The following is a 21,601-nucleotide window of genomic DNA, read 5'->3' as shown; positions in this document are numbered from 1 at the left end:
CTGGTCCTGGGCTGTGGCCCCAGGGTTCTGGAACAGAGCTTTATAGGACCCCTTCCAGCTCTGAGCTGGTGTTGCACACTCATGGGCACACTCAACATGAGTAATATACCTCCTATCTTTACAATCCCCAAATTTCTTCATCTGAGCCACTGTACTCATTTCTTACTCTTAAAATCCATGTAATGTTGCTCAAGTCTTCCCAAGTATCTGAAGAGTCCCTCATTTACAGAGGAATGTGAAATTGTATTCCCATATAATTGGAATTGATTTTATATAATCCAGCTTCTGTGTCACCTTACTTTTATATCATGTAGCAATAATATAATACAAATTCTATACCAGGCCAATAAGGCATGAATAATTTACTGTAGAGGCAACGGAGAACCAGGGAATGTTTACTTATGACAGGGGAGTGTTTCTATTTGAAAAAAGAAATAATGCTAAACTCTGCAGATACATTTGTAAAAGATAATACTGAATTTTTAAAAATTCTACTGGAGTGTCATATACTACCGGATAAGCAGAGATTTGGAAATGCTTCTTTTATTAGACCAGAAAAAATGATCAAATATAAATCTGGACAAACTAGAAAGTCTGGGTGGATGTTGGCTCTAGGGACACCCATATAATCACATCCTAGCGTCACTTCCAAGTAAGAAGTATCAGAGGATTGTGGTTCCTTCAAATGCAACCTCCCACACACCAAGACATCCATTGAGAAAATAAAGCCCTGCTTTCCAAAGTGTTCAGCATTCATCCAACATGTTTGTTCTTCTAAATGTTGCAGGGTAGGATGAAAATTCCAAAGATAAGGGAGTGTAGGACCAAGACAAAGACAACCACGTATGCGCTGAACCACATTCCATAATTGCATTGCCACGACTGTCACGGAGGAGCCGTGGGGTCACAGCCCCCAGTGCCAGGACGTGCAGTCACAGGACCGGGCACGCCAGCAGGAGACACGTGAAGCAGGAAAAGCCCTCGTGAGAAGACCAGTTCAGGGTGCCCCCGTCAGAGGAGCACACCCCTGGCCTTGTACTCCTCATCCACCCACGGCTGATAGGAAATAGTCAGGTGGGGAAGCTTTTCCTCCACGGCTGTCAGCAGCCTCTGAGTTTCCTCACCAAATGCAAACTTGTCCAGCCTGGAAAGACAGAAATAAAAATTTCCTTTGCACACAATTACTTGCCTCTCTGCCTTCCGATGCCTCCTTCTCTTCTTCATTCTTCCCTAGAAAGACCAGGGAGAATGTGTGGAAAGCACACATTTTGAAGGGAAAGCAGGAATCTTTCCTACAGAATCTGATGTGCAGTGAAAGTCCATGTAAGTCATGTATCAAGAAGTTAAGATTTAAGTAAAAAAAAAAATTTGAAGTTATGCAACAATGACAACTTCCATTCATCGGATGTTTATATGCCCAGGCACTTTTGTTGTTCCTTATGTGTAATGTGTGTTTTTTTTTAACTTAAATAATATATTATGGACTTCTTTCAAACATACAGAGAGACTAGTATGATGAATTCATGTACCCAACACCACCTTCAATAATTATCAATATTTAGCTTCTTCTATTTACACCCCACCTACTTTGGGGAGGTAATTTAAAGGACATGCTACATCCATCAATACTTCAGACATTCTCAAGGCCAGCTTGAAAGCAGTTGTGGTCAAGCATATTCTCTGGAACTGAGTGTCTGGAGCCTGCACAGCCACTTTCAAGGTCTGGGTAAACCCCTCCCTGGCCACGTGCCCTGAGGCAGAAGAACCCTCCTCTCTGGGCATGGTTATCTTCTTCCGTAAGGAAGGGCAATACGAGTGCCCCCCGTGGGCTGCTAGGAGGATAAAGTGAGTTAATGTACTCGGGTGCTTAAACCTGTGCCTGGCTCTACAGGATCTCCGTCCACATCAGCCCAGAGACCCTCCTGCCTCCTCCTCAGCAGGTCCTGCCCTGAACGCAGCCTCCCGCCAATCTGTGCCCCCAACCCTAGCGCTGCTCAGTGTCTCACCTGTTACTCTGACACATCACCCCTCCCATCCTAGTACAGAGTAAAGGGCATGAGGGCAGAGAAGTGAACCATTTTGTCCATGGCCAGACCCTCAGCTCGTCATGCCAACAAGCATTCAAATACCCATCCACAGATGTCAAATAGGTACACTCTGAATGCAAATATAATTTTCAGAACATTAACTGCTGCTCTTTATTGAATGTATTTCTGAGTCAAGACTCTGATCATGGAAGACAACTTTTCCATGGACTAAGGGGGTGAGGGTGTATGTGGGGGGTCTGGAGACCAGGCGGTGATGTGCAGCCCATTTCCTAATAGGCCACAGACTGGTCCCAGGCTGTGGCCCCGGGGTTGTGGAACAGAGTTTTATAGGACCCCTTCCAGCTCTGAGCTGGTGTTGCACACTCATGGGCAGTGTAGGTAGGAGACAGTGTTTACAGCAGAGCTTTGGTTCTACTGGTGCAACTGTGTCTCCCAGGGTACATTTGGTGATGTCTGGAGATATTTTGATATATTTCACAATGGGAGGGAAGTGCTGCTGGCAACTAAAGAGGTGATAGAGGCCAAAGATGTTGCTCAACATCCTACGATGCACAGGACAGGCCCCCACAAAAAAGAACACTCCAGCCCAATGTCAGCCATCTGCTGAGGTTGACGAGGGACTAACCTCGCTCTGAAGTCATGCGCCACCTGGGGAAACAGCGTCCACTCACCCAAGCATCTGCAGGGCGCAGTCCGGGTGGCTCAGGGACTCACACAGCACCACCACCCCATCATGGTCCAAGGTAACGGAGCCGAGGTTCAGGCTCCTCAGTGTTTTGCAGACGGTCAGGGCTGAGGCGAGGTCTTCACAACAGGCAGTGGTGAGCTGACACATCTGCAGCCTGCAGAAGGGAGGCACGGCAGAGAAATGGCCGTGGCTTTGGGCAGGCTGGACAGCACAACATTGTTCCACACCAGCTCCGTGTCTCTGAGCAGAGACTTCACCGTCCAGACCAGCCGTCCTCAACCAGGGTGACTGTGCCTTGGTGGATGGATGACAATGTCTGGTGACATTGTCCCAACAGAGGGACGCTACTGGCAGCTAGTGGACAGTGGCGAGGATGCTGCTAAATATCCTCTGATGCACAGGACAGCCCCACAGCCAAGAGCCACCCAGTCGCAAATGTTGACAGTACCAAGCTTGAGCAAACCCTGGGACGGCATTTCACTTATCAGGTTGTTCCAGATAGACTTATTTTTATAAACTGCTTCCCTGTAATCCTATTAAACCTCCAAGCTTTTCCTACTCTTCAAATAGGGAAGCTCTCCCACAAGGATAAAGGCAGACACTCACCCAAGACACTGCAATTTACAGCTCGGATGCTTCAGAGCCTCACACAACCGTTTGACGCCAGCATCTTGTAAGTTATTTTTCTCAAATTTCAGGGTCTTTAGCCTTTCATTGCAACTGAGAACAGCAGAGATGTCGTTACAGGAGACAGAAGTGAGGTCACAAGCCGCCAACCTGGGGGAGAAATACACACACACACACACAAACACGTTGTGTACTCAGGAAGTCCAGTCTTTAACGGCCCGGCTTATTCCAATTTATTCATGTGAAGCAAGAAATACCCAAGTGCTTCTCAGATGACAACAAAGCAGCAGCGACTTCTCAGTTCTCCCCCTTCCCCACCCTGCTCCACCCCACCGGCTCTTCCCCTCCTGGGCCTCGCTGTGCTGCTCTCCTGGCCAAAATGCCCCTGCCCCAGTTGTCCGCAGAGCTCCCTCCTCACTGCCTTCAAATCTAAGCACCAATGTCACCTTTTCGGTGAGGCCTCCCCTATTTATATGATATCATGTCCCCAATCCCTCTCCACCCCCCATGCTTGTGATTCCCGACAGTACTGTCACCTGCCAGCACACAGGTGACAGAAACATGGTAGGTGGAGGACAGAGGCTAGGTGGAAGGCGGATGGACAGATGGTAGATGAGTGACACACAGATGACAGATGTGTGTGTACACATATGCACACACATCCATACATATACGCATATGTCTCATACGTTTGTGTGCGTGTGTGTCAGCGGCTCTCAGGCAGGCATGATTTTTGCCCTCCAAGGGACATCTGGCAGTGTCTGGAGCCTTTTCGGTTTGCCACACCAGTGCTACTGGCATCCCGTGGATAGAAATGAGGGATGCTGCTAAACACCCTGCAAAGCAAAGGATAGCCCCCCACAATAGACAGTGATCTGGGCCAAAATGTCAAGAGTGCCAAGATTGAGAAACCACAATACAAACACACATGCACACATGTGTGCAACCTCACACACACACACACGTGCACGTGTGTAGATGACACTAAGTAAATAGAAGCCCACGAGAACAGGGATGGGGGAGTGTTTCATTCACCCATCTACCTTATCCACCCAGAAGAGTCTCTAGTTCCCAGAAGGAATGAATGATTCTCATGCTACAGCTCCTGCTGTCATTTACTGAGTGCATATTAAGAGTCATTAATAATAGATTTTCATGTGCATGATTCCAACTGGCCATTTCATTTCTTTGAGGTGGGACTACAGTTATCCTCACGTTACACCTGGGGAGAGCTGCATCGCCTGCACAAGTTCACACGGCCCATCAAGGGCACCCTGGATTCCATTTCAAGCCTTTCTGGGGCCAGAGACCCAATTCCAGGGGAACACGCTGTACTTTCTGTGTCCTCATAACACCCTTGGTCAAGACCCATGTGAGCACACCACTGCACATTCCTGGACGAATCACATCCATCAGCTCATATCGTTACATATTTAGCAGACACAATTCTCTTCCTGTCTTAGTCCATTCAGGCTGCTATAACAAAATACCACAGGCTGAAATACGTGGCTCACAAACAACAGAAATTTATTCCTCACCACTCTAGAGGCTGGAAGTCCAAGACCAAGGTGCCAACAATTCAGTGTCTGGTGAGGGCTGCTTCCCGGTTCATAGATGGCATCTACTTACTGTGTCTATGTGTGGTGGAAGGGGCAAGGGCATCTCTGGGGCCTCTTTATAAAGGTGGAAGACTCCATCCACCCTCATGACCTACTCACCTCCCAAAGGCCCCACCTCCCAATACCATCACCTGCGGGGTGAGAAGTCAATGCATGAACTCCGGGGAGACACAGACATTCACACAACAGCACTTCCACTTCCCTATTTCCTTCCCAGAAAGCCAATATCCAAAAGAGACACCCCGACATTGAAGCACATCATAGCCAGTCCTACCACAATTCCTGTATGTTGCAGTTCGAGTGCTTCAACGTTTCACATAGAGATGCTACTCCACCATCTTTCAGAAGATTGAACCCCAGATCGAGCAAAGACAGGGACTTGTTGCACAAAAGGGCTTGGGAGATATAGTCACAGGAGACACGGGTGAGACCGCAGTTCCTTAACCTGCAAAGGAACACACACACAATCTGCCAACCCACGTGAGCTTTACATGGTAATATTCTCATGACTCCACATGAAAAGACCTTCAAGTTGTTCCTTGTACTCTGCCGTCACTCGAGAAAATAAGGAGATTAAAACTTGTAGCAGCTATGGAAATACAGAAGAATGAATGTGGAACACAGTGTCCTAACAAACAGAGTTTCACATTCCAGTTCCAAGTCAGATCACCACCTGCTGAATGCCCTTGGACAAAATCACCCATTCTTTGCAATTGAGCATACTTATGGCTTAATGAAATATACTGCTACCCTGGCCAACCACTCAGCAGAGGAAGCAGTTCACTTTGCATGTTAGCAACAAGTAAGAAGAGGAGACACTGGGGGAACTCAGTAATAACCCAGAACACACAAAGCCCTGAACTGAAAGGAGTCAAATAAGTTCCTTTTTCCTGATTATTTATACTGTCCCCTATCCCAGCACCCACTATTCCTACAGGGACATCATCCCTCTTCGTGACAACCAGAATCCACTGAGCTCCAAATTAGATGTGAGGCATCTAAGGGCTGGTCTTGCACCTCCTGGGTTCAGTGTCATGGTGTTTCTATTTTTCTGTCAGATCCATTTACAGAGGAGGCAACTGAGGCATGAAGAAGGAACTCAGGTCTATCTACAGGTTCTGAGTTCTGCTGTGTCCCCCAGTGAGCATTTGATTGCTGGGTGGATCCACGTGAGCCTGCACACTTCTGAAACCTCCCTCAGCACGCCTCCCCCGACCCACTTACATCAGCGTCTCCAGGACACAGCTCGGGTGCCTCAGGGCTTCACACAGCTCCATAATGCCTCTGTTCTTCACAGGGTTTTCTACCAGGGAGAGACGTTTCAGCTTGTTGTTGCAGATGAGGACACCGGCAATATCTTGACAAGCTTCACTTGTGATGTCGCACTTCCCCAGTCTACAAGGGAGACACATCGTGAGATGCCACCAAAGCTTTCGGTGGCTTATACAAGATTAGTCATAAACCAAACCATACCTCCAATTCTAATCTTGCCCCTGCCAATCCCTTGTCTATATTCCTGGATTTTTGAAAGCACAGACATAATTACGTGGCTTTCCTCATTAATCACTGATGGCTTTGCTCTGAAGTTAGCAAAAAGTCTAAGCCAGTAGTTATTGATTGGGAATGATTTTGCCTTCTGGGAGAGATATTGTTGGTTGTCACCATGGAGGACACAAGGGATGCTGCTCAACATCGCTGCGTAGGACAGAACCCATGGCAAAGGGTCATCTGGAATTCAATAAATCTGATTATCTGATTATTTGTCAATAGTGCTGTAAGAGACAGGAAAGACCACACTGCTTGTCCCACACCCACACACTCAGCATCACACACGTCTGTGACCGGATGTACAGCAAGTTCCCCCTCCCCTCCACCACAAGAAGCATTTCTTCAGTGGACACCAAGTGGGTGTCCTAAAATGTAACCCAATCGTGACACTGTCCACGTGAAGTCAGAGTGAGACCCACAGGGCCAGTGCTCAGTCCCACAAGACTGCAACGTGCCCCAGAGGCCACCCGTCAGCCCCAGGCTGTGTTGCCCATGCTTCCGACCAGCTGACCACAACCCCTCCTGGGGTCAGACTAATTTTCTAGAGTGGATCGCAGACCTCAGGAAAACACTTAAACACTTAATAAATGAAATGATTAAGGATACAGATGAACATCCAGACAAGGAGATATATAGGATGAGGTCTGGACATGCCCGGAGTGCAAGAGCTTCTGTCCCCATGGAGTTGGGGTGTGATGGGTGGATGTGTTTGCCAACCCGGAAGCTCTCTGAACTCCACACTTTTAGGATTTTTAAGAGGCTTCCTCACATAGGCATCACAGATTATTAACCGCATTTCTAGCCCCTCTCCCCTCCCTAGGGCTGGGGGTGAGGCTGAAAGTTCCAAGCTTTTAATCATTGCTGGGTCTTTCTGGTGACAGCCTCCATCCAGGAACCCACCAAGAGTCGCCTCATTACAATCAAAGAGGTTCTGCTCACCAGAGAAATTCCAAGAGACTTAGGAGCTCTGTGGCAGGAACCTGGGATGAAGACCAATATACATATTGCCTATTATAAATCATAAAATCACAAGTGCCAAGATTGTTAAACCCTATTATGAGCTTTCATGCAGCTTAAAAGTGACAGGTAATCAGGGACCTGCCAATTTCTTCAAATCAGTCTCACACCACGTCTAGCTACAGTTGACCTTTGAACAACATGGCTTTGAACTGCACGGGTCCACTTATACGTGGATTTCCTTCCGCCTCTGCCACCCAGGAGACAACAAGACCAACTCCTCCGCTTCCTGCTCCTCAGCAGACTACTCACTGTGAAGATGAGGAGGATGAAGACTTACGATGACCCACTTCCACTTAATGAATAACATGTTTTCTCTTCCTTATGATTTTCTTAATAACATTTTCTTTTATATAGCTTACTTTATTGTAAGAATACAGTGTATGATACATACAACATACAAAGTAAGTGTTAATGTGTGTTCATGTTATTGGTAAGGCTTCCAGTCAACAGTGGGCTATTATTTCATAATTAAGTTTTGGAGAAGTCAATGGTTATGTGCAGATTTACTACTGCATGTGGGGTCGGCACCCCTAACCCCCACATTGTTCAAGGGTCAACTGTAGCCAAGTTACATGGTTGCCTTCCAATTTCTCTTCTCCGTCCTACTCAAAGATCAATGCATAGGGAAATATGGATGCATGGATTCCTTGTTTCTCCATTCTGATATATTTTTTAAAAAGCTCCTCACTCTTCAAGCCTCTTTTGATTAAAAGTATAATGGGGATTTGTCCTCTCAGACCAGGAGGAAATTAGAGAGAAAATGGAGCAGAAGCGATATTTAAAGATATAATGGGAAAGTGTTCTCAGAAACCTAGGCAAATATTCACCCACAAATATAGGAAGCTTGGTGAATTTTTTTAAGTAGGATAAATACAAAGAAATACAAAAACCACACATGATAGGGGAAAAAAATCTTAAAATTAGCAAGAGACAAGACACATTAAACACACTGCCTTCAGTTGGACAAAATACTGATGACTAAATTTAGGAAAAAGTATGGAAGCTAAAATATAGTAGCACTACATCTTTAAAGTGTAAAGGAAAACAAGAACATTAACAACGTACAATTGTGATGTGTGAAAAAAATCTTCAAAAATAAAATCAAAACAGAAGCATTTTCAGTCCCACACGTGCACCAGTGGTCATCTGGTTTCCAAAGATAGCTACTGTCATTCAGTTGAGAAAAAGTGGGCTTTCAACAGTGTTCTGTATTCATATGGAGAAAAAACTTCATATCACACAAAAACATTCGTTCAAAGTAGACCATAGCCTCAATTTTGCATGGTAAAATAAGACTTTCAGAAAATACATAGAAAGTTATCTTTATTACTTTGGCCTTAAAAAAAATTTTCTTAAACAAACATGAAAGGCACTTAAACATAAAAAAATTGATAAATTAATTTTGATAAAGAACCTCTCCTTCATCCAAAGACAACGTTAAAAATGTGAGAAATCAAGCCACACAGAGAAGATATTCGGAATGCATATATTTGACATAGAATTCCTTTCAGAATATATTTAATAGAGAGAGCATCCATCAATCAGTTAAAAAAAGACAAATAACCCAGCAAAAGAATGGGCTTAACCAGCACATCACAACAGGAAGACCAAATAGTCAAACTTATGAAAAGGTGTTTAAATTATTGGTCGTTAGGGAAATGCAAATTAAATCCAGCCAGATATTGCGTCACAACCAAAATGATTAGAATTTAAAAGATCAACACCATCAAGTGTAGGCAAGGAAGTGGTACCAGTAGAACACTGGTACCTTGCATAGCAGTATAATCTGGGAAAGACGTTGGTAAACTCTTTTGTAATGTCTACCAAAGTCAAACATACACATTCCCAAGAACCACTTCTGGGTACATGCTCAAGAGAAATGTGTGCTTATGTTTATGTCCCAAAAAGTATGTACAAGAATGTTTATAGCAGCTTTATTCATGACGGGCAACCATTGGAAATAGCCCAAATATTCAACAGCAGGATGATTAAGCGGATTGTGGTATATTCATACACAGGGATAATATTCAGCAAAAAAGAAAAACAAAAAAAGGACAGGAAAGACACTGGAGAAAAGAAACCCAAACCTGCTGCTACACAAAATATGAATATCAGAAATGTTAAGCAAATGATACCAATAAAAAGCATAAATCCTATATGATCCCATTTCTGTAAAGCTCAAGAACAAAAAACATAATTAAATCTAGAGCAAGGGAGGCATGAAAACCTGGGAAACAGGATCCTACGAGGAAGAGGCCCTTATTGACAAAGTACAAGGAAGACAGCCAGGGAGCAGATACAAACAGCATATTCTACTAGAAGGCTCTGGACACCAGTCTCCAGGAGAAAATATGGAAGAAAGATTCTTTTACCAGGGTGAAAAAAACTGAGTTGTTAGAAGGTGTGGGGAGATTTCACAATAAATACAGAAATCTAATCATAGGAAATTAGACTTCTTTATTCAAAGAAATTCTTAAGGCAGAAGGAAATGTAATTTTAGTATCAAGTTGTACTTTACTAAAGTTTTTAAAAATGCTAAGTCTAGTTTTACCAGATTTTTCATAAAAACATTTTTTAAAAACAGCTATGTGTAGGCCTGGCGTGGTGGCTCACGCCTGTAATCCTAGTACTCTGGGAGGCAGAGGCAGGTGGATTGTTTAAACTCAGGAGTTCGAGACCAGCCTGAGCAAGAGCGAGACCCTGTCTCTACTAAAAATAGAAAAGAATTAGCTGGACAACTAAAATATATACAAAAAATTAGCTGGGCATAGTGGCACATGCCTGTAGTCCCAGCTATTCAGGAGGCTTAGGCAGAAGGATCTCTTGAGCCCAGGAGTTTGAGGTTGCTGTGAGCTAGGCTGACGCCATGGCACTCTAGCCCAGGCAACAGAGTGAGACTCTGTCTCAAAAAAAAATAATAAATTAAAAAAAGAAACAGCTACGTGTATTAGATTAGTAAATTATTAGTTTAATAACATACTATAGTTTTGTAAGACATTACCCTTGGAGAAAGCTGGGTGATTGGTACATGGGACTTCCCTGCACTATTTTTGTAACTTCTTTTGAGTCTATTATAATCTTTAAGTAAAATGTAAACAACAATGGCAAAGTAGAATGGCTGGTGTCAAAAAATAGGTGTTCACCAGAAAAGTATCAAGACACACATAGAGTAAGGCAGTGGTATCCATAAAAACATTTGTCCAGGGCCACTGTATACTACTGGATGGTTTTTGCCCAGTACAAGGTTGATTTAGGCAAATATCCAGCCCACACTGTTAGCCAAGCTGACCCCTCCCATCACCAGAAGAGATATGTCACTCTAATGCATCCTAGAGCACCTCCTGGGCTTGCACTACCAACGTTTTGGACTAGATAATTCTTTGTAGTGTTGGTAGGGGGGCTGTCCTGAGCATTGTAGGATGTTGAGAAGCATTGCTGGCCTCCACCCACCAGATGTCAGTAGCACCCTCCCCGTTCAATTGTGACAATCAAAACCGTCTCCAGACGTGGACATCCGCTAAGGGACTAAATTGCCCCTGTTGAGAATGACTGAGTGAGAGAGAACTTGAGTTTGAAGACCGCCCACCTTCAGTACCAAACTGAAGTCAATCAAGAAAACAGCTGGTTTGCTCCGAAAGGCAACATTTCCAGCTATAAAACGTCTGTGATTCACTCCTGCTTTCCACAGATCTGTTATTCAGTTCTTATATAAATGTATAAAACCCTGTGCAAATGGCATAACTATGAAATGGGGCAAAATACTAAGGAGTTTTGTAAGTTACCCTGAGAAAGTTAGAGTAGAAGGAAAAAAAAATTTCCATGATATGGAGACAGCTCGAATGATGAATGAGATCTACAGCAATTCTATATGCGCAAACAACTCACGCACAGAACCTGCCTCTTTCTCCTGATCAGTTGTGACACAATGAAATTAACCGACTGTACGAGAATCCGTCAATTGTATTTGCGGTGGTTACAACGAAGAGACAGTGAACCAAGAGAGACCAACATGTTGTCTTGGTGGGTTAATGACTTGATTTTGTTTATTGCTGCCTCAGTAACTTCTCTTTGTTCTTTCTGTGGAGGAATGGATTGGCCCTGCCTAGAAATCACCCAAATAGTATAGGTGAAGCCCAAATAATTTCCAAGACGAAGAAATTACTCTGGGCAAGTCCCTTTCCCTCCAGCTCAGTGTTGTCATCTGCCAGGTTACATTACACTTGTGATCATTTACAAGCTTTTTAAAGTTTCTGTGAATATCTTTACCAACATAAATGGAGTTCTAGTTTTAGCATGGTTGGTTGAGGGCAGAAACAATAACCGTCAGGTGAGGAGTCCCTGAGATGGGAAAGGTGTAGCAAACCCTCTGAGAGGAAGCCTTGCCCCCTAGAATCCATGCTCACCTTGCTAGAACATCTGGGGAGATGGAAGTTGAAAAGATGGAAAAACACGAGAGACAAAGGCTGATGAAATGACCTCCAGGAAAGAAAATGGGCGTATTCAAACGGCAAAGTCGGCATTAGGAAAAAACACCATTTGGCATGGACAATTCAGAGACCTACATCAGCTCTTCCACATTGCACATTGGGTCCTTCAACATCTCACACAGGTGCCTGACATCAGCGTAGGACAGGCTGGTGCTATACAGGCTCAGGTATTGCAGGTGAGGGGTGTGAACTGCCTCAAAGAAGTCTAAATTATTTCCAAAGTTATTTACATAACTAAACCTGCAAAGCATAAGGAAATAGAGTCATGCAATGAGATCCAAGCACACACGAGACACCTCTCATACGATTCTTCCTGCTTTAAATTCTTAGTCTCACTCTACTGTTTTTGGAATTCTGGTTATTCCTGCCCATAAATGATTTCTCGCTGGGATCTTTAGGCACCAGAAAAGCACAGAGGTTCAAGCTGCTTAGAAGAAAAAGAAAAAGAGTTCAATGAGGTCCACTGTTTACTATCTATCTGGGATCTTTAGAAATTCATTCCTGAGTCAGTCTCCTTACACAAAATGAAGAAAGCGTTTTCAGGGTGCATTCATTCAGGAGACATTTACTGAGCCCTTACAAAGCTCTGTGTTTTGCTACATGCTGGAGATACCAGGGTAAAGAGCAGAGATGTCATTTCTCCCATCATGGAGGTTTAGTCAACAAACACGTGCTGTGCTCTGCAAGATCACTCCTAGCTTTGGTGACCTGCTAGAAGGTCTCGTGTGACTTGGAATATAGTCATACTGTGGCTGTGATTTTTTTTTTTTTTCTTTTTGAGACAGAGTCTCACTCTGTTGCCCGGGCTAGAGTGAGTGCCCTGGGGTCAGCCTACCTCACAGTAAACTCAAACTCCTGGGCTCAAGTGATCCTCCTGCCTCAGCCTCCCAGGTAGCTGGGACTACAGGCATGCGCCACCATGCCTGTCTAATTTATATACATATATTTTTTTTTAGCTGTACGTATAATTTCTTTCTATTTTTAGTAGAGACGGGGTCTCTCTCTTGCTCAAGCTGGTCTCGAACTCCTGAGCTCAAACAATCCGCCCCCCTCGGCCTCCCAGAGTGCTAGGATTACAGGCGTGAGCCACCGCGCCCGGCCTGTGGCTGTGATTTATTAAAGTGAAAGGACATGAACCAAAATCAGCAAAGAGAAAAAGAACGTGGGAAAAATGCAGAGGAAATCAGGCACAAGCTTCCAAGAGTTCTCCCCCAGTAGAGTCACCAGGATACAATAAATTTCTCCAGCAACAAATTTTAACAACACACGTGAAGCGTTGTCTGCCAGGGGAGCTTATTAAAGACTCAGTGTCCAGAGTTTTTACTGGGGGCTTGTCACATAGCCATCTTATGCCTAGCATGTGCCAAAACTCAAAACTCACAGAGGGAAACGAAGCATTCATCATAAACCACTTTGTTGGTGCAGTTTAGGAAGAGTGAACCACTTCTATCAGTTAAGGGGGTGGGAATTCTCCCCCAAATCCAAGTCTCAAGACACCAACATCCTTGGATCAACCTAACATGCAGGCCTCTCCAGGGCCAGGAGTGTTAAGCCTGCTATGTTAACTCTTTTCTGTACAAATATATTGGCCCATAATTAGACGTGTGATAACTGTTACCAGAAAAAAAAGGTATAAGGTGCTCTGGGAGCATAGAAAGTCTTCCATGAAGAAGTGATCTTTAAGCTGAAGGAACACTTAAATTTAACCTGAAAGCGGTCAGCTTGTGGGGGTAAAAAGAATAGCATGGTCCAAGCGAATCAAGATAATCAAAATGTCAGCGAATGACTGTGCTCCTCTATCCTTCTAGTACGTTATTTTTATAAAGGTAACAATAATAAGATTGTTACAAGTATTAAAAGAAGCTAAAGGAAATATTGCACAAAAAGCAACCAGCTGTCTGCAAAAGAAATGTTTTATAAATGCTACATATTCTGTATGCTTAGTTTTATTATGTTTCTCTTTTACAAATTCAAGGCTATTTTCTGATCTGTCCTCCTCAGCACTCTTCCTCCTCCTTTACCTGGGAAACATGTATTCTTTTTTTTTTTTATTTCAGCATATTATGGGGGTACAAAAGTTTAGGTTATGTATATTGCCCATGCCCCCCACCCCCGAGTCAGAGCTTCAAGCGTGTCCATTCCCCAGACAGTGCGCATCACACTCATTAGAAACATGTATTCTTGACCCATCAACATCCACACATCCTACCAGGACTGCTCCCTTTTCAGATCTCCAACTGGACTTTATTTTACACGTCACTACACTTAACACACTGGATTGCAGCTCTGCATTTACGCGGTAGTAGTCTTTTCCAAAAAGGCCAGAGTAGAGAGAAGGAAATTTTTGCTATTTACTTAAAGGACATGTTGATATCAAACTTACCGAAATTTTTGGAGTTTGCAAGTGGGCTGAGCCAGGGCTTCACAAAGAATCGCCTGGGAGGTACTGTCAAGGGTGGAGTTTTCCATATCTAATATCTGCAAGTCCTTGCTGCTGCTCAGCGCCGAGCAAAGATCCTGCCAATAGGTGAGCTTCTTAATGTGACTATGAGAGAACAAAGACTGTGTGATTCTCCAGTGGCTAAATTCAATTCAAGACATTCTCTAAACAGGCAGAACACCATTCCCAAAGCCCCTCAAAACTGAAAGACACCCATGCCTGAACGGGGAGAAGGTCAGTCAGGTAAACTGAGTCAACATAGCTTTGTGGTTAAGAAAAGTGGACCCTGAGGCAAGAGGAATTGGGGTTGAACCACTTATTAGCTATGTCACCCTCAGCAAACGATTCAACCTCATTCTTCCTCCATTTCTTCCCCTTTTAGGTGAGAATATTTGATCGTTATGTGCACAACGGTTGATATTTGGTGACCTTTCACTCAACAGGGACCTGTATCCAAAAACGTTGTGAAAGATGGTATGCATTTGACAGCTAAAGTATGAGCTGGTAATATTAACCCGATAAGAGAACACAAAGCAAAATAAGAAGAGAGAAAATCACATGGAAAAAAAAATCCAGAGGACACCAGGCACAAGCTTCCAAGAGTCCCCTCCCAGTGGGGTCACCAGGGCACAATACACATGCTATGGTGGGGAAAAAGCACAGTGTGACAACAGTAAAAACTGCCTGCCTTTTAACCCCACATTGGCCCTAGGAAGTAGATACAACTTTTATTCTTCCTTCTACAGAAGGAAAAATTTCAAGAAGTTGCGCTCACAGTCAGGCAGCTGAGGAACGGCAGTGGCAGGGCTCCTGAGGAAGTCTTTCCGACTACAATGTCCCTGCTTTTAAGCACAGAAGTATAAGGATTCATGCAACACCCACGCCACACTGCAGCAAACTACAAGTACGGGGTGTGTGTGTGTGTGGAGGTGGGGGGATTAATGGACTCACTCTGAGGCGGATCTAGAGTCGTCTGGAAAGATATTCTCCATACACAAGCTGAATTTCTTCAAATTTTGACAATGCTTTAGGCAGAATGAAGCTATTACCAACTGTTCCATAGTACCGATATAAACACTGACCTCGTCAAAGAAATTCATCACTTCTGTTGCAAATTCTTTTTCCTGGGTTTCAAATAAACCATTGAACAATTCCTGGAAACCCAGCTCCTGACCGGGTTCACACTGACTTAAATGTTTAAGGCATTGGGTTATTTCCTGCTTTATGTCTCTTGACAGTGGAAAACCAAAGGACATCTCCAGGATGGGGATGATTTTTTCTGTTGAAAGTCCAAACACGAATACCCCCAGCTGGATCAAGTAGATTCGGCCTTGAGCGACAATTTCAGTTACAAGCTGGGTTATGCTTCCAATGGCCGGGTTAGGATTGTCTTCAGGAAGTTGGAGCAAATAAAACATAGCAGCACAAAACTCTTGGATAGACACGTGCTTAAAGGTAAAGCAGTCACCATTCCTTCTGAGAAGTGTCATGTCCACCCACATTGAGGCATCAGATTCAGACACCCCGCTCCTCCTGAGGTCCTCAGGGCAAAACACAAACGTGTAAGTCCATATCCCCTCTGCAGCCAAAGCACACAGGCTTTTTAGCCCGACTCTGCTCAGCTTAGGGGGGCTGACCCCACTTCCTGCTTTGCATATACTTGTTACAAAGGATACATACAAAGAGGTGGTGGTTTCACAGTCAATTGCAAGGTCTTCTCCCCTCTCTAGCTGCCCTTTCATACAAGTACAGACCAACCAGCACAGGAGGGGATTTTGGTACAAGGCAAACGGTGATTTAATACCTCTCAAAAAATTCAAGGCTTTCGAGGCTTCATTACTGTTGCAGAAGAAGTGGTAGAAATACTGTTTCCTTTCATGCTCAGAGAATCCCGAGATAGTTATGAGTTTGGGATGATGCAGCAAGACATAGTTTCTCTGCATAGCCACTGTTCCGAATGCAAGAAGCAGAGAGGAGGCCGGAAGCAATTTTTTCTGCAACAAACTGCTCAGGATAATCTGCGGTGGCCGCCGCTGCCTCCAGTAGTCACACAAGTCAGCCATCAGTTCCAGGTCAAACTTCAGTTCCTCAAAGCCGTCCATGACGAACAGGACTCTCTCTGGCTGGGAAAAAACATCTTCGATGGTCTCTGAAGACTCAGGCCAGTCCCTGGAGAGGAGCTCCACTAAGCTTGTCTCTGCAATACAGTTCATTTCATGGACATTGAGGAAAAAAACAAATGTGAATCGGTCCTTCCAGAAGTTTCCTTCTGCCCATTCCAATGTCACTTTCCTTAAAAGGGTTGTTTTTCCTATTCCTTTAGGACCTCGCAAAACTACAGTGACCGGTGCGGTCCCCTGGGCAGTATACGCTTCATTCAATTCCATATATTCGTTCCTCATGGTTTGTTTGCAGAAATGCTCGGGGACTTGAAGACAGGTTTCCTTTTCCCATATGAGATGGAATTTCTCCTTCATATGCTTTCTGTGTGGGGTTAGCTTATCTGAGTTAATGAGAACAGAATATGAGACAGTTAAAAACACACTCCTTCTCCTCTACTCTGCAGAACTAATCCTACAGACTTACTGGGACACACGTGCAAACACTGGTGTACACGTGTGGATACCCAGGCCGGTTAACTTAGTTTTGTTAGGACCATAATCTATCTGAAATCACGTCCATGGAAGCACGTGACCAAAACTGGAAACCCGCCTCAGAGTTCCAGGCTGTGGCAAAGTGGGAATGTGTGGAAATTACATTTCAAACTGGGAGAGGGGGGTCGTATCTCCCCAGTACAGAACCCATCAGCACCACCATTGCCTGGGGGTCTGCCAGGAGTCAGGGCTGAGAATGTTACTGTAGATTCTGCATATTTCACCTCCTCAAAAACCCATCACGAGCCGTTCTAGTCCTACTTACAGGGAAGTGTTGGGAGAGTTTATGTGACTTGACTAATTTAGACGGAAGAATGAATATTATGGGACAGTGTCTATTCCATCTCTATCTGTCTTGAAACCATACGATCTGAGTTATTTCTATGACCATGCTGACTGTGCTTAATTTCAGAAATGTGTCCCTGGACGTTTCATCCTTTCAACCTGCCCTGAGTGTATACCTTTCATGCTCAAAGCAACAAATTGGGGGAGGTAAAAAAAAAAAAATACAATATAGCCAAAGACCATACCTTGCATTAAAGAATATGCACCACCACAGGTGACCTAAGGTGGATTTTCAGGGAAAGATATAGCGGGGAACACTGTAACGAGAACCCAAAGACGTCTCCCAGAGCAAATGGCCGTGTTACTCCAATAATTATTTAACAGGGACTCCCTGTGTAAAAGGCTATTTTATGTGGCCTTTACGCAAGTTAAGATTTGGAAAATTTCACATCACAAAGTGGATCCTAAAGGAGCTGAGGCTCAATTTCTTAATTCCTTTAAGAGCCTATTTCCAGTTTACCCCCATGAAGATTATTGGAGTTCTTTCTGAAAGGCACATTTGGTGATGCCAAGACCAGCTTAGCTGCCATCAGGGACTTCCTTTCCTTCTCACACAGAACTGACGGGTCCTCAAAATACTCCCGCTCCCTCTCTGCAGGGACACCTGTCACCTGTGACATGCCACACTGCTTCAAGCCTCGTTGCGCATTCTCGTGCCCTTTCCTTCTACCCAGGCATGTATTATCCCTGAGACGGGAAACTACATTTTCAAACCCGACCCCCTGGCTGTCAGGTGTGACCACGTGACTGAATTCCAGCTGCGGATTGTGAGCAGAAGCAAAATGTGAAATTTCAGGCCTTGCCCAGAAAAATTTCCTGAGCACAAGCCCCATGCTGTTTCCCCTGACACCAGCTTAATGCAGGCAGCCCAACAACTAGGCCGTGTACTCAAAATGGAAAAGCAAAAAAATACGGATGGAGCAAGAGACTCTGGGTCACCTCTTGGGGGTGAGTGACCCACACCAAGGAAGAACAACTGCTGTAGATTTCCTGTGCCCTAAAATACACTTCTTACTTGCTCACATACTTCATTGCAATCAGTAATATTATAGTAACTGAGATTTGAGTGTTTCTGTTAAAATATCCAGTGTTATTCCAACTACTAGAGACAAATCCGACTCTACCTTTCATTCTCAGCCAGCTTTGCCATCCTCATGCAACAGGAACAGAAATGAAGACCCCACTCCTTTATTTATTCTTTGATGATATGTCACGTCTACTGCTAAAATAGCAATGGCTTTGGTGCCTCTTGATAACAGTCTCTCTTAGGATGGTGATTTTAAGAACCAGGATTGCATTTTTAATCCGATATTTGCAGTGATGTTATATCAGGCCAAAAGTTAGAAACCTGGAAGACTTTAACTGTATCGATTGCTTCTAAAACTGGCCTTGTTTCTATAACCTCCCCCTTATTTATGCATTCTCTTTAATCAAACGGATGCGAGCAAGTCACCCATCAGCAAAGTACAATTGCATGCAAAATTTATCTAATTAGTGATAAGAAATGGAAAAGGGAGCAAAGTTAAAATCCTTTTCATAACCTGAATTTTCAAATTTCAGACAATACTCAAATCCAGAAGCAGACCAGAAAGGGGCCCTAGACTTACACGCAGGGAGTACCAAGCACCATCTCACCGAGCACCTGTGCGCTCCTCGTGCGGTAGCCGGTCAGCACCACAGACGGGGTGACGCCCACTTCTGTCCCCAGCTGTATCCCTTCAATCTACCACACAGGAGTCACTCAAGCCTCTGAACAGTGATTTTGACTTTTTATAAAGTTAATATTACAAAAGCGTCTCAAATTTAAAACATAAAGAGAAAGGAAATAAAGGCATTCTAAAATTGTATCACACATCCATGAGCCTGGTTCACAGTTTGGTTTGTGTCTGTATCCCTCTGCCTGCTGTTTCTCCCTCCAGTGGAATTACACTGTATGCACTATTTTGGAATATGGTTTTTGACTGAACAATACAGTATGGACATCTTTCTAAATTCATGCACGTTTTCTTCGTAAAACCCTCTGTTATTTAATTGAATGGATTTATCATTATCTATTTCCTATATTTGTCCACAATGAAACTTTGATGACAGCCAAGATTTCTTGAGACAAAATTCATAAATGAGGTTATCTAAAATTAATAATTTATAATTAATTATTCATGGTACACTTACAATGTACCAAAATACAGGCACCTGAGATATACTAATTAATAAAAGAAAAACCCATGCATTAAAGTTTTTGGATTAAAGACAAGAAAAATGAAGCCTTGGATTCCTGTTGCCAGACTGCAACTCCGTTTACACTGCTTAGCAACTCAGGACAATGTATTTTTCCTTTCATTCTCTCACAAGGAATGACTGAGGTCATATTATAATAAAAATATTTACATAATATATATATTTTTTTGAGACAGAGTCTCATTTGTAAACCTCTGTTGAGTTGTGATGAGAATGAAAGGACATTATGCACAAAGAATCCTTCCTGTAGTACCCAGGACATAAGATCTCTACCATTATTTCCTAATATCAGGATTCTGCCTAGTCCCTAGCACCTGTCTGGTCAAAGGGACAGGCCACTCCCATCCTAGAACTCCATCTCAGCAGACCTGGCAATGCAGACACTAGCCCCCAGGTCATCTCCTGCAATAGAAGTGACACAGCTTGGGGCATAAAAACGGGGAGATACTTAGATGAACCGTACAAATCAGGATCCTGTCCATCCCCAGCTCATCGCGGACACGTATGACGAGCGTTGGCCCGTGACTCTTCTACTACCTCCTCCGAGGCTCACACTGACCCACAGCACATTCTCACCTGATGGGGGTGGCCAGCCCTTCAGCAGTGATATCACCTTCCTGTTGAGAAGCTTCAGTGAACCAGCCATCCTCCCTGGGCCCCTGCCCCTCCACCCTGCACTTACCTTTCATCTCTTCCTGAGCCTTCGTCCAGAGATCTCTCCGGTTGATCTGTAGAAACAGGCTCAGTGTCACCTCCCATGCCTGTTTTCCTGGGTAATGCTTGTCCAACAGCTTTGCTAGATCTTCTTTGGAAGCCTTCTTTATCTCAGGCCAGGGGATTGGCTTGAGTTCTAATTTCAGAGGTTCTTGCTTGAGGAGCTCCTTGAATTTCCAAAACTCTTCCTTTCTGAGCTCTGCCAGGTACCATTGCAGGCCAAAGTCAGAAAAAAAAGATTCAGCCGTCATGTCCCAGGACTGTGAGCTCAGACTTCTCCAGAGGAAAAAGAATCTTCAAAAAAAAAAAAAAAGAAGTAATACCTAGAAAAGGATGACACGGTTACAGAGCTACGTCTCAGCAGCCTGAGTGCCTCAACAGCGCCGACACCGGGCATTGCTCGCAGCGAGCACACCCGGCCAGGTTCAGCTGGGGAGGAAGCATTACCCCCCTCCAACTTTCTGCACGAACGCATGTGAATTCAGTGCTAACAACTAAAAACGTAGTTTATGCTTAGTCAGATGTTAGGGGTGATCATAACCAGCTAAAGCCATAATAAAGCTGTGAGGTTCCTCAGTGGAGTCAAGGAAGGAGAAGTCGGGATGTTGCTGTCCCTGTGCCCTCCACCGTGTGTCTGCAGGGCCACCTCTGAGAAGAGCTGGATGCTGACTGTGTGGTTGCAAGGACACTTCTATCTAAAGTCCAAAAGGCCGTGTTATACTGACTGTTCCTTGGAGTAGAACAGTTTCTCTTCTAACTTAACTAAGCAAAGAGTACTTTTTAAAAATCAAAAACCTAAAGGTGTGTCTTCAGTATACATGAAAATGTGATGACTCCCTGAAAGATAGAAGGCAGATTGAACTTAAGGCAAACCCAGGGTAACTGCAACCAGACCAAGAGGGAAATCACAATCCGTGTACTCCTTGCTTCACAGCTACACCCTGCTCTCAAGAGATTACCACTGCCCTGACACTAGGTGAGTTTTGCTATATAATCCTATGACTTAGATATTCATTCTAAACGATATAAATTGATGTCATATGATAAATTTTAGCAAATAAAATGATAATGTGGTTTCTATGTGGCCTCCTTTGGTTGGCATTTTATTTGCAAGATTAGTTCATGTTGCTGCATGTAGCTATCAGTGGTTCCATTGTATTGGTATATAGTATC

General features: G+C 44.0%; 1 protein-coding gene across 1 annotated transcript; it reads right to left on the bottom strand.

Moving 5' to 3' along the window:
• Positions 1-727: 727 nt before the first annotated feature.
• On the bottom strand, positions 728-20,679 carry NLRP9 (NLR family pyrin domain containing 9). Its single transcript, XM_045531831.1, has 9 exons — positions 20,397-20,679; positions 15,429-16,980; positions 14,421-14,582; positions 12,113-12,277; positions 6,207-6,377; positions 5,257-5,427; positions 3,343-3,513; positions 2,720-2,890; positions 728-1,144 (listed from the first exon to the last, which is right to left on the bottom strand). Exons 1-9 carry the CDS (start codon positions 20,677-20,679, stop codon positions 1,012-1,014), a joined length of 2,979 nt encoding a protein of 992 aa, XP_045387787.1. The 3' UTR covers positions 728-1,011.
• Positions 20,680-21,601: the final 922 nt, after the last annotated feature.

Source organism: Lemur catta, chromosome 19 (assembly GCF_020740605.2).
Source record: "Lemur catta isolate mLemCat1 chromosome 19, mLemCat1.pri, whole genome shotgun sequence".
Taxonomy (NCBI): Eukaryota; Metazoa; Chordata; class Mammalia; order Primates; family Lemuridae; genus Lemur; species Lemur catta.
The sequence above is the reverse complement of the archived record's forward strand: the minus strand, read 5'-3'. Positions and strand labels throughout refer to the sequence as shown.